This window comes from Rousettus aegyptiacus, unplaced genomic scaffold, assembly GCF_014176215.1.
Source record: "Rousettus aegyptiacus isolate mRouAeg1 unplaced genomic scaffold, mRouAeg1.p scaffold_m13_p_6, whole genome shotgun sequence".
Taxonomy (NCBI): domain Eukaryota; kingdom Metazoa; phylum Chordata; class Mammalia; order Chiroptera; family Pteropodidae; genus Rousettus; species Rousettus aegyptiacus.
Genome location: NW_023416309.1, coordinates 80,339,071 through 80,355,221, shown reverse-complemented (window position 1 = coordinate 80,355,221; position 16,151 = coordinate 80,339,071). Strand labels below are relative to the sequence as shown.

At 45.1% G+C, this 16,151-nt stretch overlaps 1 protein-coding gene across 4 annotated transcripts in view; it reads left to right on the top strand.

The window, feature by feature from the left end:
- SUPT6H (SPT6 homolog, histone chaperone and transcription elongation factor) overlaps window positions 1-16,151 on the top strand; it is a 28,993-nt gene that overhangs the window by 7,801 nt on the left and 5,041 nt on the right. For all 4 annotated transcript variants that reach the window (XM_016139046.2, XM_016139051.2, XM_036223013.1 and 1 more), the window contains 29 exons: window positions 192-323; window positions 1,276-1,434; window positions 1,532-1,608; window positions 1,954-2,146; window positions 2,381-2,465; window positions 3,057-3,330; window positions 3,675-3,776; window positions 4,009-4,125; window positions 4,470-4,559; window positions 4,751-4,893; window positions 5,533-5,681; window positions 5,833-5,931; window positions 6,419-6,548; window positions 6,633-6,783; window positions 6,954-7,108; window positions 7,314-7,509; window positions 7,889-8,028; window positions 8,139-8,256; window positions 8,986-9,062; window positions 9,243-9,378; window positions 9,680-9,817; window positions 9,902-10,069; window positions 10,675-10,802; window positions 11,918-12,125; window positions 12,632-12,779; window positions 13,150-13,292; window positions 13,907-14,047; window positions 15,024-15,219; window positions 15,631-15,869. In XM_016139046.2, coding sequence (XP_015994532.1) covers window positions 215-323; window positions 1,276-1,434; window positions 1,532-1,608; window positions 1,954-2,146; window positions 2,381-2,465; window positions 3,057-3,330; window positions 3,675-3,776; window positions 4,009-4,125; window positions 4,470-4,559; window positions 4,751-4,893; window positions 5,533-5,681; window positions 5,833-5,931; window positions 6,419-6,548; window positions 6,633-6,783; window positions 6,954-7,108; window positions 7,314-7,509; window positions 7,889-8,028; window positions 8,139-8,256; window positions 8,986-9,062; window positions 9,243-9,378; window positions 9,680-9,817; window positions 9,902-10,069; window positions 10,675-10,802; window positions 11,918-12,125; window positions 12,632-12,779; window positions 13,150-13,292; window positions 13,907-14,047; window positions 15,024-15,219; window positions 15,631-15,869 — 4,209 coding nt within the window. In that variant the 5' untranslated portion in view covers window positions 192-214. The remainder of the gene's footprint in view (window positions 1-191; window positions 324-1,275; window positions 1,435-1,531; window positions 1,609-1,953; window positions 2,147-2,380; window positions 2,466-3,056; window positions 3,331-3,674; window positions 3,777-4,008; window positions 4,126-4,469; window positions 4,560-4,750; window positions 4,894-5,532; window positions 5,682-5,832; window positions 5,932-6,418; window positions 6,549-6,632; window positions 6,784-6,953; window positions 7,109-7,313; window positions 7,510-7,888; window positions 8,029-8,138; window positions 8,257-8,985; window positions 9,063-9,242; window positions 9,379-9,679; window positions 9,818-9,901; window positions 10,070-10,674; window positions 10,803-11,917; window positions 12,126-12,631; window positions 12,780-13,149; window positions 13,293-13,906; window positions 14,048-15,023; window positions 15,220-15,630; window positions 15,870-16,151) is intronic.

The following is a 16,151-nucleotide window of genomic DNA, read 5'->3' as shown; positions in this document are numbered from 1 at the left end:
AGGAAAGAAAAATGAAAGAGAGGGAGCCATCTGATCCTTACTCTCTCCTCCCCAGGTGGACATGATTGAATGGGAGAGAGCAGTGGGACATGGCAAAAAGCATGTTTGTGGAAAGGTTTAAGGACCCTCTGTAAAATCATGTGTCTGATTTTTTTAATCACCATCTCCCTTCCTTCCCTGGTCTTCTTCAGGTGGCCTGTGAGAAGCTGTTGCAATGTCTGATTTTGTGGAAAGCGAGGCTGAAGAATCAGAGGAAGAGTACAATGATGATGGCGAGGTGGTACCCCGGGTCACCAAAAAATTTGTGGAAGAGGAGGATGATGGTGAGGAGGCCCCAGCCTCAAGCTTATTCTCACTGTTGCTAAGCTTTCGATAGTTGCTCAGGCTAAGCACAGAAGTTATCACACAGGAGGTACTAGCTTGAGAATTTTCAGCCATAGAAAATATTTACTGAGCATCTATCTGCTGTATGCCAGGCACTGTGCCTAGAACTAAGAATACAAAATAAAGACCCAGCTATCACAGAGTTTACTTTAGTGGGACAGATAGTAAACCATAAATACGTATGTAATGTCTCCTTCTTTTAGAGGCCTGGAAGTATTGTTATTTATTCCTTTTTTTTTTTTTTTTTTTTTTTACACGAAGCAACCCTTGGTTGTCCTCACAGATTGCAGGAACCTTGTCAGCTTACAATCCCTTATTTTTTTATGCCTGGTCTTGCTAGGTGTTCTCCCATCCAAGTATAACCAGGCCCAACCCTGCTTAGCTTCCGAGATCAGACAGGATCGGGTTTGTTCAGAGTAGCATGGCCATAGACAGTGTTGGTATTTATGTACCTAGTTTTCTGTTTCTCTGGCCAAACCAAACCATTAGGGTCATCAGCAGAATAAAACCATGAAATGGCTGTGAAAGCAGAAAAGGAAATGTAAGTTTTATCAAAAGAATTATGGATAAACAAAGGGATGGAGCTGCTGAGTTTATAAACTGAGAGGGAAATGAAGGTTCTTGGTGGCTGTAAAGCCTCAAGTGATAATTTTGAAGAGCCAAACATCTTGCCTAAAGACAGATGATGAATATATGAAAGAGATGGTTCTTTCCAGATGCTTCTGCCCTAAGTCAGTAGTCATGTTTTGCATCTTTAGATGAAACAGAAGACTAAACATGGCATCCAAGTCATTAAGTTCAGAGCAGATAGAAAATCAGTTAAGCATGTGACCCTGCCCCACTCCCAGCCTGTTTTTCAAACTCCATGCCTTAAACATGCGTATTTTCCAGATGAGGAGGAGGAGGAAGAAAACCTAGATGATCAGGATGAGCAAGGTAACCTGAAAGGGTTTATCAATGATGATGATGATGAAGATGAAGGAGAGGAGGATGAAGGTAGTGACTCTGGTGATTCAGAAGATGATGTTGGTCACAAAAAGAGAAAACGCAGTGAGTAATAGTCTCTCAAGTCAGATGAGGCTGGGGTGGAATTTGCAGTGGAGAAGGGGGCTCCCCGTCACCATGGGTAACACTTCGTTTTTTCCAGCATCTTTTGATGACCGCCTGGAAGATGATGATTTTGACCTCATTGAGGAGAATTTAGGTGTCAAAGTGAAAAGAGGGGTAAGTGTCATTCTTTTTCTGTTTCTTGGGATGTGAAGGAAAAAGCCATTGAAATTCAGCAACTCCTGGGGAAGGAGGCACATCTAGGCAATTTGGGGAACATCGGAGAAGAGAAAGTTGCTCAGTATCATACTGTGGAGCCCTAGATTTATTTCCCTGATCTGATAGAGAGGCTTGTCAGCATTTCAAGAGTGGGCTTTAGAGTTGAAAGTGTATCACTTAATGTGTTCTTTCCCATTTCCCTTTGTCAGCGTCACTGGCAGGAAAATGGAAGTGAGACTAGAGAGCAGGCATCCTTACACTAGTCCCCTCAGACCCAGATAAAACAAGTTTTCTCACCCCTAGCAAAAATACCGACGTGTCAAAAAAATGTCAGATGACGAGGATGATGATGAGGAGGAATATGGCAAAGAGGAACATGAAAAAGAGGCCATTGCAGAGGAAATCTTCCAGGATGGGGAAGGGGAAGAGGGGCAGGAAGCCGTGGAGGCCCCCATGGCTCCTCCAGAGGAGGAAGAGGAAGATGATGAAGAGTCAGGTATGTGGCATCAGGCAGGGAAGCTGGTGTTTGGGGGAGTGTTGGGATTTCCTAGCCCCTAGGAATAAGATGGGAAACCTTTCTTCAGCTATCAGCCCCCAACATTCGACACAAAGAAATTACTTTCAGGGAGCCTCCTTACTCTTCACTGGCCACTCACGTAGTAGGATCTAAATTCATTTAGTCCTGGCTCTCCTCTGCTTCTGAGCACTAACTCCTCCCTTCCCCACCCAGACATTGACGACTTCATTGTGGATGATGATGGACAACCTCTAAAAAAACCTAAGTGGCGGAAAAAGCTTCCGGGATACACAGATGCGTGAGTGGGGTCTGGTATGAGGTGGTTATAGCATCTACGTGAACCCAGTCAGGAAGGAGGTCACGAGCCTTTGCCAAAAATGGGACATTCTCAGCTCTCAACCATTTTGCTTCCCTGTCTCAAATAACCTTTGCTAGGCAGTGATTTCATACTGTTCCTGGAAGCCCTGAGAGCTCTCTCTGCATTTCAGGGCCACTTGAGATCGGGCAAGGCTCCAGTCTCCCTCTTCAACTGCAGCTCATATATATTGGCCTTTAAATATAATTTTGTTGGAAGAAGGTTTTGCTGTAAGGGAATACTATAATGCCCTAGGAAAAGACAGATCCACAGAGTAGGATGTGGACCCATCTGCCCTGTTACTATTTGATCTGTCATAGCATGTGCCAAAGGTCGGCTTTTTAGCCTCAATAAGTAATAATTTCTCCAGCAGTATCCACCAGCTAAGCCTTTATTCCACATTGAATATGATTTTAAATTAACTTTTCTCTTAACCTTCTTAGTTCCCTTGGGGCAAGTAAATGATCTGTGCAGGGTCTGCATTTCTCTCTTCTCTCTAGAACCTGGGCCAACTCTTCTTGCTCTCACCCACAGGGCCCTGCAAGAAGCTCAGGAGATTTTTGGTGTAGACTTTGACTATGACGAATTCGAAAAATACAATGAGTATGATGAAGAACTAGAGGAAGAGTATGAGTATGAGGACGATGAGGCTGAGGGTGAGATCCGAGTGCGCCCCAAGAAGACCACAAAGAAACGTGTGAGCCGCAGGAGCATCTTTGAGATGTATGAGCCCAGCGAGCTGGAAAGCAGTCACCTCACAGATCAGGACAACGATATTCGAGCCACTGACCTGCCTGAGAGGTTCCAGGTAAGAAACCACCAGCCTCTGTTCTGAACTGAAGGGGTTGTAGCAGAAAAACAATCTAGTAATAGAGAATGGTTCAAGTTAAGCTTGAACCTCATCTGACTGGTGGATACAAGAAGCCCAGCTCTTAGAGGAGGGAAGATAGACTCTTGTGCTGCTTATGGTTCTTCAAATAGCACTCTTTCTTGAGCAAAATAGGGTGTGTCTATTTCTTTCCAGGATGATGCTCTTCCAAGTACTGAAAATGTGAGCCTGCAGAGCACACATTTTTGTCCAGAAATGGTACATTTTTCCTAAATGGGATGTGAGATAAAGTCAGTCTCACTCTGTTGTCTTATCCCTTGCAGCTCCGCTCCATCCCAGTCAAGGGGGCTGAAGATGATGAACTGGAGGAAGAAGCTGACTGGATCTACAGGAATGCTTTTGCCACCCCAACCATTTCTCTTCAGGTATCCCCAAAATGATCCTTATGTTTGACATGAATCAGAAGTTGAGGAGCTGCTCCTCCCCTGCCCCAAATATCTATGTGCCTAGTATAGAATTCTGCGTGTATGTGCGTGTGTGATTTTTTTTTTTTTTTAATTTCATCCGAGGGGGTCATCCCATGACATGAAACAGTTTCATGTGTGGTAAGACAAATCAAGTAACAGTGTTGCGTTTTCTTTTTTCTTCCAATTATAGGAAAGCTGTGATTACCTAGACCGAGGGCAGCCAACCAGCAGCTTCAGTCGAAAAGGGCCCAGCACAATTCAGAAGATCAAAGAGGCCCTGGGCTTCATGAGAAATCAGCATTTTGAGGTAGCACCTCAAGCTCTAATGGCCCATTTCTAGTGTTAGACATTCAGCTAGGGGATGAAGATAAAGGTAGCTACCCAGGTTAGGTGGGTAGCCCCTTCTCTTATCCTCAGCAGTGGTCCCTTGACTCAAGAAGTATGAGTACTAAGGGAGACTTTAGTAATTAAGAGAACCCTGTCTGCAGCATTTTCTTCTATGTCGGGGAGAGCGTGTACCCTGGATGGGCCTCTGAGGGAGGCCAAGCTCCCAAACTGATGAATTTCCCTGAGCTCTTTATCCCTTTAGCAAAGAGGATTCATACAGATCTTTCCTCTCTGGTTGACTGCAGTCTCCTTGCTACACCCTAGGTGCCTTTTATTGCCTTCTACCGAAAGGAGTATGTGGAGCCTGAGTTGCATATCAATGACCTATGGAGGGTGTGGCAGTGGGATGAAAAGGTAATATGGATCCAGCCCCGCAAGGGGTTGAGGGCTGGATTGAGCACCACTACTGCCTGGGCCCAAGCTTTCTTGGCAGCCCAAAATCTCCAATCTTGTTAAGCCTCCCCAGGTCTCCTGGTAAGGAACAGAGTAGTCTTGAGTCTTCAAGGCTGAACACCAGCCCTTACTCCTGCCCTATCCTGTCCTAGTGGACCCAGCTGAGGATCCGCAAGGAGAACCTAACACGTCTGTTTGAGAAGATGCAGGCTTACCAGTACGAGCAAATTTCTGCTGATCCTGACAAACCTCTTGCTGATGGCATCCGGGCTCTGGACACCACAGACATGGAGAGGTAGTATATGCAGGATTTATTTCATGACAAGAAGCCCTCAGATCAAAGGCAAGCCCTCAGGAGCAGTATTACCTTACAAAATTCTCAGCACAGGGCCCATCCCATAGAAATTCAGTTTGTCAACACATCAAAAGTGACTTTTCTGACAGGCAAATTTATATTATTCATATTGGTATAACGGTTAAAAGGAGCAGAAATTCATGTTTACTAATCTATATATTCCATGTATATAAAGCTACACGGGAAACCAATTTATAATCAGAAAGCAGGTTGGTGAGCCTGGAATCAGTGGGTTGTGGAAAGGAATCATGATTTTAGTGGCCAGCATCATGAAGCTAGGGAAATGGGACAAAGACTACCTCAGGCATTCTGAACTTTGTAGAGATATGTTGCTTCATCTTCTTCTTCCTTTTTGTTTTCACTTCTGATAATCAACCACCATTCGTTTGACATATACCTCCTTTGAGAAGCCTTGGTTGCAGTTAAGTCATGGTGTGGGACCACTGTGAGTCTGTAATTAGGGGATGTAGGCACTCATCCTAGTTAGGACCTTGCCTCACGGGCATTGAACTTCTTATAGCAGAACTGGGGTACACCCTCCCTTGGAGACAATGGAGATTTTATGTCCCTTCCCTCTAGGCTTAAGGATGTACAGTCTATGGATGAGCTGAAAGATGTCTACAGCCATTTTCTGCTTTATTATGGTCGTGATATTCCCAAGATGCAGAATGCCGCCAAGGCCAACCGCAAGAAGCTAAAGCGTGTAAGGGAAGAGGGAGATGAGGAAGGTGAGCGCTGGAAAAGAAAACCCAAGAGGCTTAATGATGGCATGGCATCTCCAAGGATGCCCTGGCCGAGTGCCTTTTAGGGCTTCTGTACTTGTGTCAGATCCTGGAGAAAGATTGGAAACTAGACCACTAACTTGTGTTTTCCTCTCAGGTGAAGGTGAGGAAGCAGAAGATGAGGAGCAGAGGGGGCCAGAGCTCAAGCAGGCTTCCCGCCGAGACATGTACACCATCTGTCAGAGCGCTGGCCTAGGTAAAAGCTAGCTGCTTTGAGGCCTGGGCATGGCAAACTTGAGCAAGGGGAGTTCCCTAATAGTCACTTGTGGGTAGGAAGAGGACTTAAAGGACATTTAAGTGAATCACCAATCCAATTATACACACTTGCTCCCATGACCCACACCCACCTCACAGTAATGGTCTAGCTTCTTCCTAAATTCCCAAACAGATGGGAAACTCATATGATCAGAGGGAGGCAGTTTGTTCTATCTCTGGGAAGTTCTTTTATTAAACTGTAGCTTCCACCTTAGTTCTGAACCCAGGAGTCACATAGAAATTTCTGTTTCTTCTGCTTTATAACAAACCATCAGGTGTTTAAAGTCATTTTCATTTTTCTTTGTAAGACATCCTGGTGCTGTTCATCCATGACTTCTTTAAAGTCTAGTGTTGAGAATTGCTGCTCTAGACTCTAAGAGCCAAGAGACTAGTTGTTGCCTTACCTTTCACTCTGTTGTTTGCTTCAGATGGCCTGGCCAAAAAGTTTGGTCTTACTCCTGAGCAATTTGGGGAAAACCTCCGGGACAGCTACCAGCGGCACGAGACAGAGCAGTTTCCTGCAGAGCCCTTGGAACTGGCCAAGGATTACGTTTGCAGGTAGACATATAGCAGGTGGCTGGCAGGAGAAGGGGCCTGGGAGCAAAGACACATACATCCTGAGCTCCCCCCTTTTCCCCACAGCCAGTTCCCTACACCGGAAGCTGTGCTGGAAGGTGCCCGCTACATGGTGGCCCTGCAAATTGCCCGAGAGCCCCTTGTCCGGCAGGTGCTGAGGCAAACTTTCCAGGAGAGAGCCAAGCTAAATATAACCCCCACCAAGAAAGGTAGAAAGGTGAGCTCTGGGTAAAGGGCTTTAAAATCTAGTATGTGGCCCAGCTCTCCGTTTGATTGACCTGGGTTTCTTGTAGCTGAGCTGTCTGCCTGAAAGCAGATAGGCAGTCTTTTCCCCCCATGTCAAGCCAGCCTATCTGTAGACTGATGATTCTCTCTTGATGTGTACAGGACGTGGATGAGGCCCATTACGCTTATTCCTTCAAGTACTTAAAGAACAAGCCTGTTAAGGAACTGAGAGATGACCAGTTCCTTAAGATCTGCCTGGCAGAAGATGAAGGGCTGCTCACCATTGACATCAGCATAGATATGAAGGGGGTAGAAGGGTAAGCAAAGCCCTGGTCTGGGGGGTTCTTTTTGGGGAGGGTTTGGTGAATAGTCTCTTAGAGGAAGGGGTCCCTCGGGAATGTGAACCACAGTTTCAAAAGGTAAGCCATTGTCCCTGGCTTACACCATCTGGCTCACTCACACTGTGTACATTTGGCATCACCTTTTCTCCATCTCTGATACCACAGTATTGTCTCTTCTTAGCTATGGCAATGACCAGACGTATTTTGAAGAGATCAAACAGTTCTACTACCGAGATGAGTTTAGCCACCAAGTGCAAGAGTGGAACCGGCAGCGCACCATGGCCATCGAGCGAGCTTTGCAGCAATTCCTCTATGTGCAGATGGCTAAAGAACTCAAGAACAAGCTGCTGGTTGAAGCCAAAGAATATGTCATAAAGGTGAGGACAGAAACTCATGATCTTTAGTCCTTGTGATTTCCCCAAACTAGAGCGAAGAAACTCCTTAATAGTAATTCTGTAGCTGATAGAGAAACACTAGGGGCAGGCATAGCATAATCAGAGAGAGTCCAAACAAGGCCTCTGGTCACTCCAAGACCACCTAACTAACTTAAGGAGCATCCCTCCAGTCTAAACATTGTTTGTATTGCTGTTCTCTCCAGTTTCCAAAAGCAAGGTATGTCTTCAGGTTGGAAGCCTGCCATGGGCTAGGAACATGTGCACATACAAATACAACCTTTGCACAGGTGTACCTGCATCTGTTTCCTTAGTACACTTGGTGAGCCTGATGGCTGTAGTGTCTGTCGTTTCTCTTTCCCAGGCCTGTAGTCGAAAGCTCTACAACTGGTTGAGAGTGGCACCCTACCGGCCAGATCAACAAGTAGAGGAAGATGATGACTTTATGGATGAGAACCAAGGGAAGGGCATCCGAGTCCTAGGCATTGCTTTCTCTTCTGCCAGGTAACTGCCTATTCCTGCCTCCTGACATCACCCTTACCTAACTTTCTTCTCTTATTCATATCCTCATATTACTCATTATCACACTGTTTCTTTTCCTGTTTGGCTGGCAGAGATCACCCTGTGTTCTGCGCCTTGGTCAATGGTGAAGGAGAAGTGACAGACTTCCTCCGGCTCCCCCATTTTACCAAACGGAGAACTGCATGGAGAGAGGAAGAACGGGAAAGAAAGGCAAGTGGCTGGGATGGGTTACCAAGTTTACATTTATGTACATGTTATAATTCAGATGGTGTAAGCAGCATCCCATGCAAGACCCTCATTATTTCTGACCTGGTCATTGACCCCTCAAGTCCTGGGATAAGTCTCGTTTCCGTAGGCAGTAGATGGCGCTCAACTTCAGATACCAAATTTGCTTCTGGCTTGAGGCCAGTTCCTGAGCTTTGTGTGTTTGAGAGCTGCTGTTACTGCTTCTATTCTATACAGCATCTGGGTCAGCCTGTTCCAGGACCTGAAAGCCACTGAGGCATGAAGCCAACCTTTCCCCTGCTTTAGCCTTTCAGTGTCTCTTTTTCTAAGGAAAGGGATTTGAATTCATCTCATGTGTATGCTTCTGATTTTTTTAACCTAATGATATTTTTCAATTGTGTTGAGTGCCCCATTCTAAAAAGTAAGTTTTAACAAACAACTTAAAAAAAGAAAAATCTTGAAGCGGAGATCAGAATAGTCCTGACTGTTATAGCCCAAGTATAAGCTAGGAGTGTAATAACCTTAGAAAAGATTAATAGATGTATACTATTCAAACCAGAGGTCTTAGGCCTCTTGTTTTGTGTTCTAGTTAGACAACGTGTGAGGCATCGTTGTTCTCTGGTTTTGTAAGATCTCGAGCTACTTAGGGAGAGAGAACTACTTGAAATCTCCCTATCTTCAGAGCCATTCAACTCCAGTTTTCTTTCAATCTAGGCTCAAGACATTGAAACCCTGAAGAAATTTCTTCTAAACAAAAAGCCTCATGTGGTGACGGTCGCAGGAGAAAACAGGTAGGGACACCAGGGGATTGGGCCAGGCCTGGTTTAAAGTCACTTGTCCCTTCTTATTGAATCTGGCATGTGCCCGTATAGATCTTTGATAATATCCCCCCTCCCATCCCAGCCATGAGACTGTCTATCCCTAAGAAATTATACAGAAATAACCCTGACCAACACCCTTCATCTTTCCAGGGATGCCCAGATGTTGATTGAAGATGTCAAGCGCATTGTGCATGAGCTGGACCAGGGCCAGCAGCTTTCCTCTATTGGGGTGGAGCTGGTTGACAATGAGTTAGCCATTCTCTACATGAACAGCAAGAAATCAGAGGTAATGCTAGAGTCCCACCCTTAGGACCAGCATAGGCAAGAGCTGTCAATCCCAGGGAGATTTGGTAGGGAAACAGGTTAGAGGGTACAGGAATACACTTGTTCACTTACCTGTGCAGAGGTTTTCCATTTCATCAGTCATGTTTCATGCTTCAGACTGGGAGCCCTAGAGATTAAATTGTCCCCAGGAAAAACGTCCCAGAGGAGAGGAGAAAGTGACTTAAAGCCAGAGTGGTTTGGGTTTCCTCTTGCTATTGTAGCGAGGGGACTTTATGGCCCTGCTGACCCTTGTTTGACTCTAGGCAGAATTCCGGGATTATCCTCCAGTGCTGAGACAAGCCGTCTCCCTGGCCAGGCGCATCCAGGACCCTCTGATTGAATTTGCCCAGGTGTGCAGCTCTGATGAAGACATCCTGTGTCTCAAGTTTCACCCTTTGCAGGTGAGTAGGATTTGACAAGCAGGACTAGAACTGGAGAGGCAGAATGGCACAGTGACCTCATCCCTACCTGCTGTATGTTGACAGGAGCATGTGGTGAAAGAGGAGCTGCTCAACGCCTTGTACTGTGAATTTATCAACCGGGTCAATGAGGTTGGGGTTGATGTCAACCGTGCCATTGCCCATCCTTATAGCCAAGCCTTAATCCAGTATGTTTGTGGCCTGGGGCCTCGAAAAGGGACCCACCTTCTGAAGGTAGGATTGGGTTGAATCAAAATAGGAAAGGTTCCCATTGAGCCTTTACACTATGCCAGTATTATTTATAGAAAGACCAAGGTCAGAGAGGTAAAGGGACTTGTCCAGGGTCATTCAGCTAGTAAGAGTCAGAGTCAGACTTAAGATCAGGTGGCCATAGCTATGCTCTTCACTATACTAGCCTATGGTAAAGGGAGCCATAAGGCATGATTTAAACAGATGGAGGAAGTGAGTGAGTACTAGACACAAACTTCAAGATAGTGGGGTTTTTCCCAATGGGAAGAAAAAACACTCCAATCAGAGAGGGGGTCATGCAGGGATATTTAAAAGGATTGGTAATATTCTTTTTCTAAAGGTGAATGTTGGGTACTTGAGTGTATATTTTATTGTTAACTTTTAAGGCATGTATTAGTCACATATTGTCTTTGGTAGATGTAATATAGTTCATTAAAATAATTTTTTTAGTAGCAGGCATTATGGTGTAGTGGTCAAATATTGGGAGATGGGGACAGAGTTCCCATCATGGAGGGTTTCCCAGAAACCTGAAAGCAGGCTGGAGGTGGGGTCTGCCCACTGCTCTGGCTCACTTCAGGCCTCTTCCCTAGATCCTGAAGCAGAACAACACCAGGCTCGAGAGCCGGACCCAGCTGGTCACCATGTGCCATATGGGTCCCAAAGTCTTCATGAATTGTGCTGGCTTCCTCAAGATCGACACGGCCTCCCTAGGGGACAGGTGATAGCCTCTGCCTGGGTTGAAAAGGAGGAATTTCCTTGGCCTTTGTTTTGGGTGTTCAGGGGATTAGGGTTGCCAGAGGGCCGCCAAGATATTTAGGACATGTTTTAAAGCAAAGGTGAAGACCTTTATTTGGTCAAGAGCCTCTGACCTATGGAAAAGATCAGTTCAATTTTGTAAAGCTTTTTTTGTGAGAAACATAAAAAGAACCAACCCAGTTTATAAATTAAGGACAGAAAACATAACTTCGTTCAATAAACACAAACTTGTTCTGTTATTAGGTGTGTTGTGGCTAGATAAGGGTGGGAATAGCAGGGGCAATGGAGAAGGAGTGTTGGGATATGAGGAGATAAGGAAAGGGGAGATTCAATATGTTTTAAGATGATGTTATTGAGAGAAAGTTCTATTCACTTGGACTTTGGACTTCACTATTGACCTCTTCCTCTCCAGAAGTTATCAACTCAGTCTTTGGAGGATCTTTTCCACGGGCACATAGCTCCTCATTCAGTAATGGAAATCAGTGGGGAAATAGGCTTCAAGTTCTAAAACTTCATTTTCCACCCAGCTTTGCTGTAACACTCCACGAATAACATAGGTCCATGTGAGTGCACGGGCAAGACCAGCCTGGGAAGGCTTTATGGGGGAAAATAGCTATCAGCAAATTCTCAGAGGTCTTTTCCCCCTTCTTACTTTATCTTATAACAACTCATATAAGTTCATTATAATATAAAATTCAACATATAGAAGTATTATGCAGAAAGTGGAAGTCCCCCATAATCCCACCCCCCAGAGATAACTACCATAACAATTTGATGTATACTACAACTTTTCTAAATTTTCTTTTTGCTATGCATTTACTAACTGCCCATTTACTACAAAAATAGGATCATATGGTTCATAGTGTTTTGCAGTGCATTTTTCACGTATCAATATATCATGGCCATCTGTCCATGTCAGCACACATAGATCTGCCTCATTCTTTTTAATGGCTGTATAGTATTCCATCATATGGAGGTATCCTAATTTATTTAACCAGTTCCCCATTGGTCACATTCGGGCTGTTGTTAAAAGCTTCTTGTTAATGTATCTTGTCCTTTATCTGCATTTTCCTTCAGCACTGACTCATATATTGAAGTCCTTGATGGTTCTCGAGTCCATCCTGAGACCTATGAGTGGGCCAGGAAGATGGCAGTGGATGCTCTGGAATATGATGAATCAGCCGAGGATGCCAATCCTGCAGGTGCCCTGGAAGAGATCTTGGAAAACCCAGAGCGACTCAAGGACCTGGACCTGGATGCCTTTGCCGAAGAACTGGAGAGGCAGGTGGGTGACAGTATAGAAAGCCTAGCATAAAAACCCAATCAGAGTGGCCTAATTAGGGGGAGACTCAGGAAGCAAATCTCCAGAGAAACCCCCAATACTATCAGTGTGGGAGACTTGATCTTCTCTTCTCCCTCCCCATGCTGTAGTGGGTTTCTCAAGGAAGTTTTCAGTCTGCTTATTAAGGAGCCAGGGAGTCTCAGAGACTGCTGCAGTCATTGTGGCAGGCAGAGGGAGCTTGGAGGGGCTCCGTAGTAGAGTTTCCTCCTTGGCCCTCTTCCATCTTTCCAACAGTGTAGCTTCACGTTTGTCCGATTTATGCATTGGGGTTCCATGAAGCATTTTTATTATAGAACATTGTTCCATGGCTAAGAAAAAATTTGAAACCCTTTAACGTTGGAAGAAAAGAAGAGAGAAGCCCCAACAGCCACCTGGCCTGCTCCCATCATTGAAGGGCTTGGGTTGGGGAGCAGTTGGGTTGGGCTCCTCTTGATGGGTTCCTTCCCCAGGGCTATGGTGACAAACACATCACCCTGTACGACATCCGGGCAGAGCTGAGCTGTCGGTATAAGGACCTGCGTACAGCCTACCGCTCTCCAAACACAGAGGAAATCTTCAATATGTTAACCAAAGAAACACCAGAGACTTTCTACATTGGTAAATTCTGGGTCTGTTTTTTAACTAGAGGAGGATATGTAGGGATGGGAGGATGTGCTTACTGTATACATTCAAACCAAGCAGCTTTTAAAAAGATTATAGAGCCCTAGACTGAAAGTCAAAGCTGAGTTCAAGGTCAAATTATGTTGTAACATGTGGGATCTTCATGAAGTCAATTTTATAGGCCTTATTTCCCCCTGTCATCAAATCAGGGGAAGGTTGCCCTTCTCAAAGATGTGAGGGAAATCAGTACAGATGCCATAAGAGATGTTTTGTCACTGAAATTTGGTGGGAAAGAGTCGCCTCTCCAGTGCTCTTAGCCTGCTACCTCTTCTCTTCTTCCCTTCCTTATTCTCTACCATTCCTCCAGGAAAGCTCATCATCTGCAATGTCACTGGCATTGCCCATAGGCGTCCACAGGGCGAGAGCTATGACCAGGCAATCCGAAATGATGAGACAGGGCTATGGCAGTGCCCTTTCTGTCAGCAGGACAATTTCCCTGAACTAAGCGAGGTATGTGCTACAGTGTTACTGGGGTTACTGAACTTCTTTGAGTGAGTGGTCTTATTGCCCTCTAAAGGAGTTGAGAATGAGATATTTAGATCATGCTTTACCAAATGAATACGCAAAAGAAGATTAGAACACATGTCTAACGTGAAGTTCCTTCGTATGTTAGTCAGAAATGATCTGTGCTTTCACCTATTCTGGCTCAGCACTTAACGCTATTTCCCATTCTCTGGGGATCTATCTCTACCAGATCAGAGACATGAACACATGCATTTCTTACGTGTAGGGTAGGCACAGTGTCCCTATGCTAGTTAGAAGTTACCTGTAAACTCTTTCATTCTCCACACACATTTAAAATTTCCCCTCATTCTTCTAGATATTATCTGCCTTTCTTATGGTCAGAACTCATTAAAGCCACCCTGAATGCTTTTTTCTGGGTCTTCAGATGTTGGGTAGATTGTAAAAGACAATTTCTCAACTTCAATAAAAGGAGCTGATGGGATTTGTCCAGGATATATAGAAAGCCAAAATTACAGCACCTCTGGCAGTTCTTTTCTAAATATGTGATCTCCAGAATCTTAATGATCAAGCTCTTCTACTGATGCCCCCTTTATCTTTAGGTCTGGAACCATTTTGACAGTGGTTCATGCCCAGGCCAAGCCATTGGTGTCAAAACACGGCTAGACAATGGTGTAACCGGCTTCATCCCCACCAAGTTCCTCAGTGACAAAGTGGTAAAGCGACCAGAGGAACGAGTAAAGGTAGGTGAATGAGGGGGCTAAGGCATCAGTTTTCAGCTGCCTAAATTGGGCTCTCTTTAACCTTGGGCTATCTCCACCGAAAGTTAGGCTCTGTTCCCAGTAGCAGGGAGAGGATTTCAGGAGGATTTATAACTAGTTGAAAGAAGCCAGGACGAGATGTGTCTGAATGCTTTTGTTCACTGCCTTGTGAAATTTCATCAAGTTGCCAGACGTTTGGGAGAGAACTGTGTAGGAAGTTGTGGTTTAGTCCAGCAGCCAGAAAGATAAGCAAGCTCCCTTTCTGTTCTCATTTTCTCTTGCCGTTAATTATGCGTGTTCACACTAGATACCAGCACTTGACATTTACATATGTTGTCTCTAATCTCCACCTGATGGGAAAGGAAATATTACCTCCTTTTTAGCCTTTTCCAGGATCACCCAGTTAGTTCGACATGGCTGGCACCAGATATACCAAATTCTCTGGTTCTAAGTGTCATGAAGCCCTAAAACTGTAGATTTAGGAAGGCTACAGAAAGACATTCCTAATAAATGAAACTAGGGAGATTTTCAAAAGGAGAGCCATGCAGAGTGACTGGCTTTTGGCACTGTTTGGACAGATTGGCTCAAGCCAAGAGTGAAGTACAGAAAACAGCTATCATATTGCTTCTCCTCCAAAAAGGGTAACCAGACTTGGATTGCCTCCTAGGAGCAGTAACTAGGCAACTTTATAGAAGGAGGGAAGTGCCAGTGACAGGCTAGGTTTCAGTAGACTCCACTTGGTTTTCCTACCTAGATTGGGAGGCTTCAGTACAGGACACAGCCTGTAGGTCTGCAGACCAGACTTAACCCCAAACTCCTCATCTGCCATTCAGTAGGTGGCTGGCTTTGGGCAAGTCACTCCACCTTTCTGCCTGGACTTTGGTTTTCTCAAATGTAAAATAGGTCATTGGGCTAGATCATCTTTGTCCCTTCCAGCTCAAATGTTCTGTGGATCTAGGTGGGAATGACTGTTCACTGCCGCATCATGAAGATTGACATCGAGAAGTTTAGCGCAGACCTGACTTGTCGCACTTCAGACCTCATGGACAGGAACAATGAGTGGAAATTGCCCAAGGACACCTACTATGATTTCGATGCTGAAGCAGCAGACCACAAGCAGGAAGAGGACATGAAGCGAAAGCAGCAGCGGACCAGTGAGTGTGCCCACCACTGCCTGTGTAGCTAAATCTTGGCAGCTTTCCCTTTACAGGTTGCACACGCTGATGGCTGTATCCTTTGCTTAGCCTCCCAGTAGGAATGAGTTCTCTACTTTGAAGTGCTGAGGCCCAGAGACATCATGAAAGGGAGTCATTGGCAGGGCCAGACACATGGGTCTTCTTGGATCATATTGTCTTCGCTAATGCACTGTGACTCGTAAAGCTTCACTCCCTCACCACCATAGGAACCCACGTTTACACATCTTTCACATCAGAGAGTCCAAGCCCAGAGAGGGTGAAAGACACTCAGAATCCAATAGTGGGTCAGAAATTAAGCCATGGCTTGTTCTATTGCTATTGGTTCCCCATTCCATCACCTGATCTGTACTTTTTCCCTGCCCTCTTCAGCATACATCAAGCGTGTGATTGCACACCCATCCTTCCATAATATAAATTTCAAGCAAGCAGAAAAAATGATGGAGACCATGGACCAGGGTGATGTGATCATCCGACCGAGCAGCAAAGGTGAAAATCACCTGACAGTGACCTGGAAGGTCAGTGATGGCATCTACCAGCACGTGGATGTGCGGGAGGAGGGCAAGGAAAATGCCTTCAGCCTGGGAGCCACCCTGTGGATCAACAGTGAGGTAAGAGCCAGCCCCCGCTCACTTCCCATCTCCGCTCCTGCTTCCAGACACAAGCTATTTCTGGATGCATTTACTTGACATTAGTAACTTGTATGCATTTTAGTTAAACAGCACCAAACGAGAGATTGGTTGTGAAATGAGTCATTTGATATTAGTTTTGTATATTTTGTCCCCTCCTTCCTTGTCCTCCAAATTTTAAAATAAACTACTGAGAGAGAGCTAGTGGAGGAAGAGAAGAAAATACACATGCAGATGCACTTATGTGTGCACGTATATGTGTCA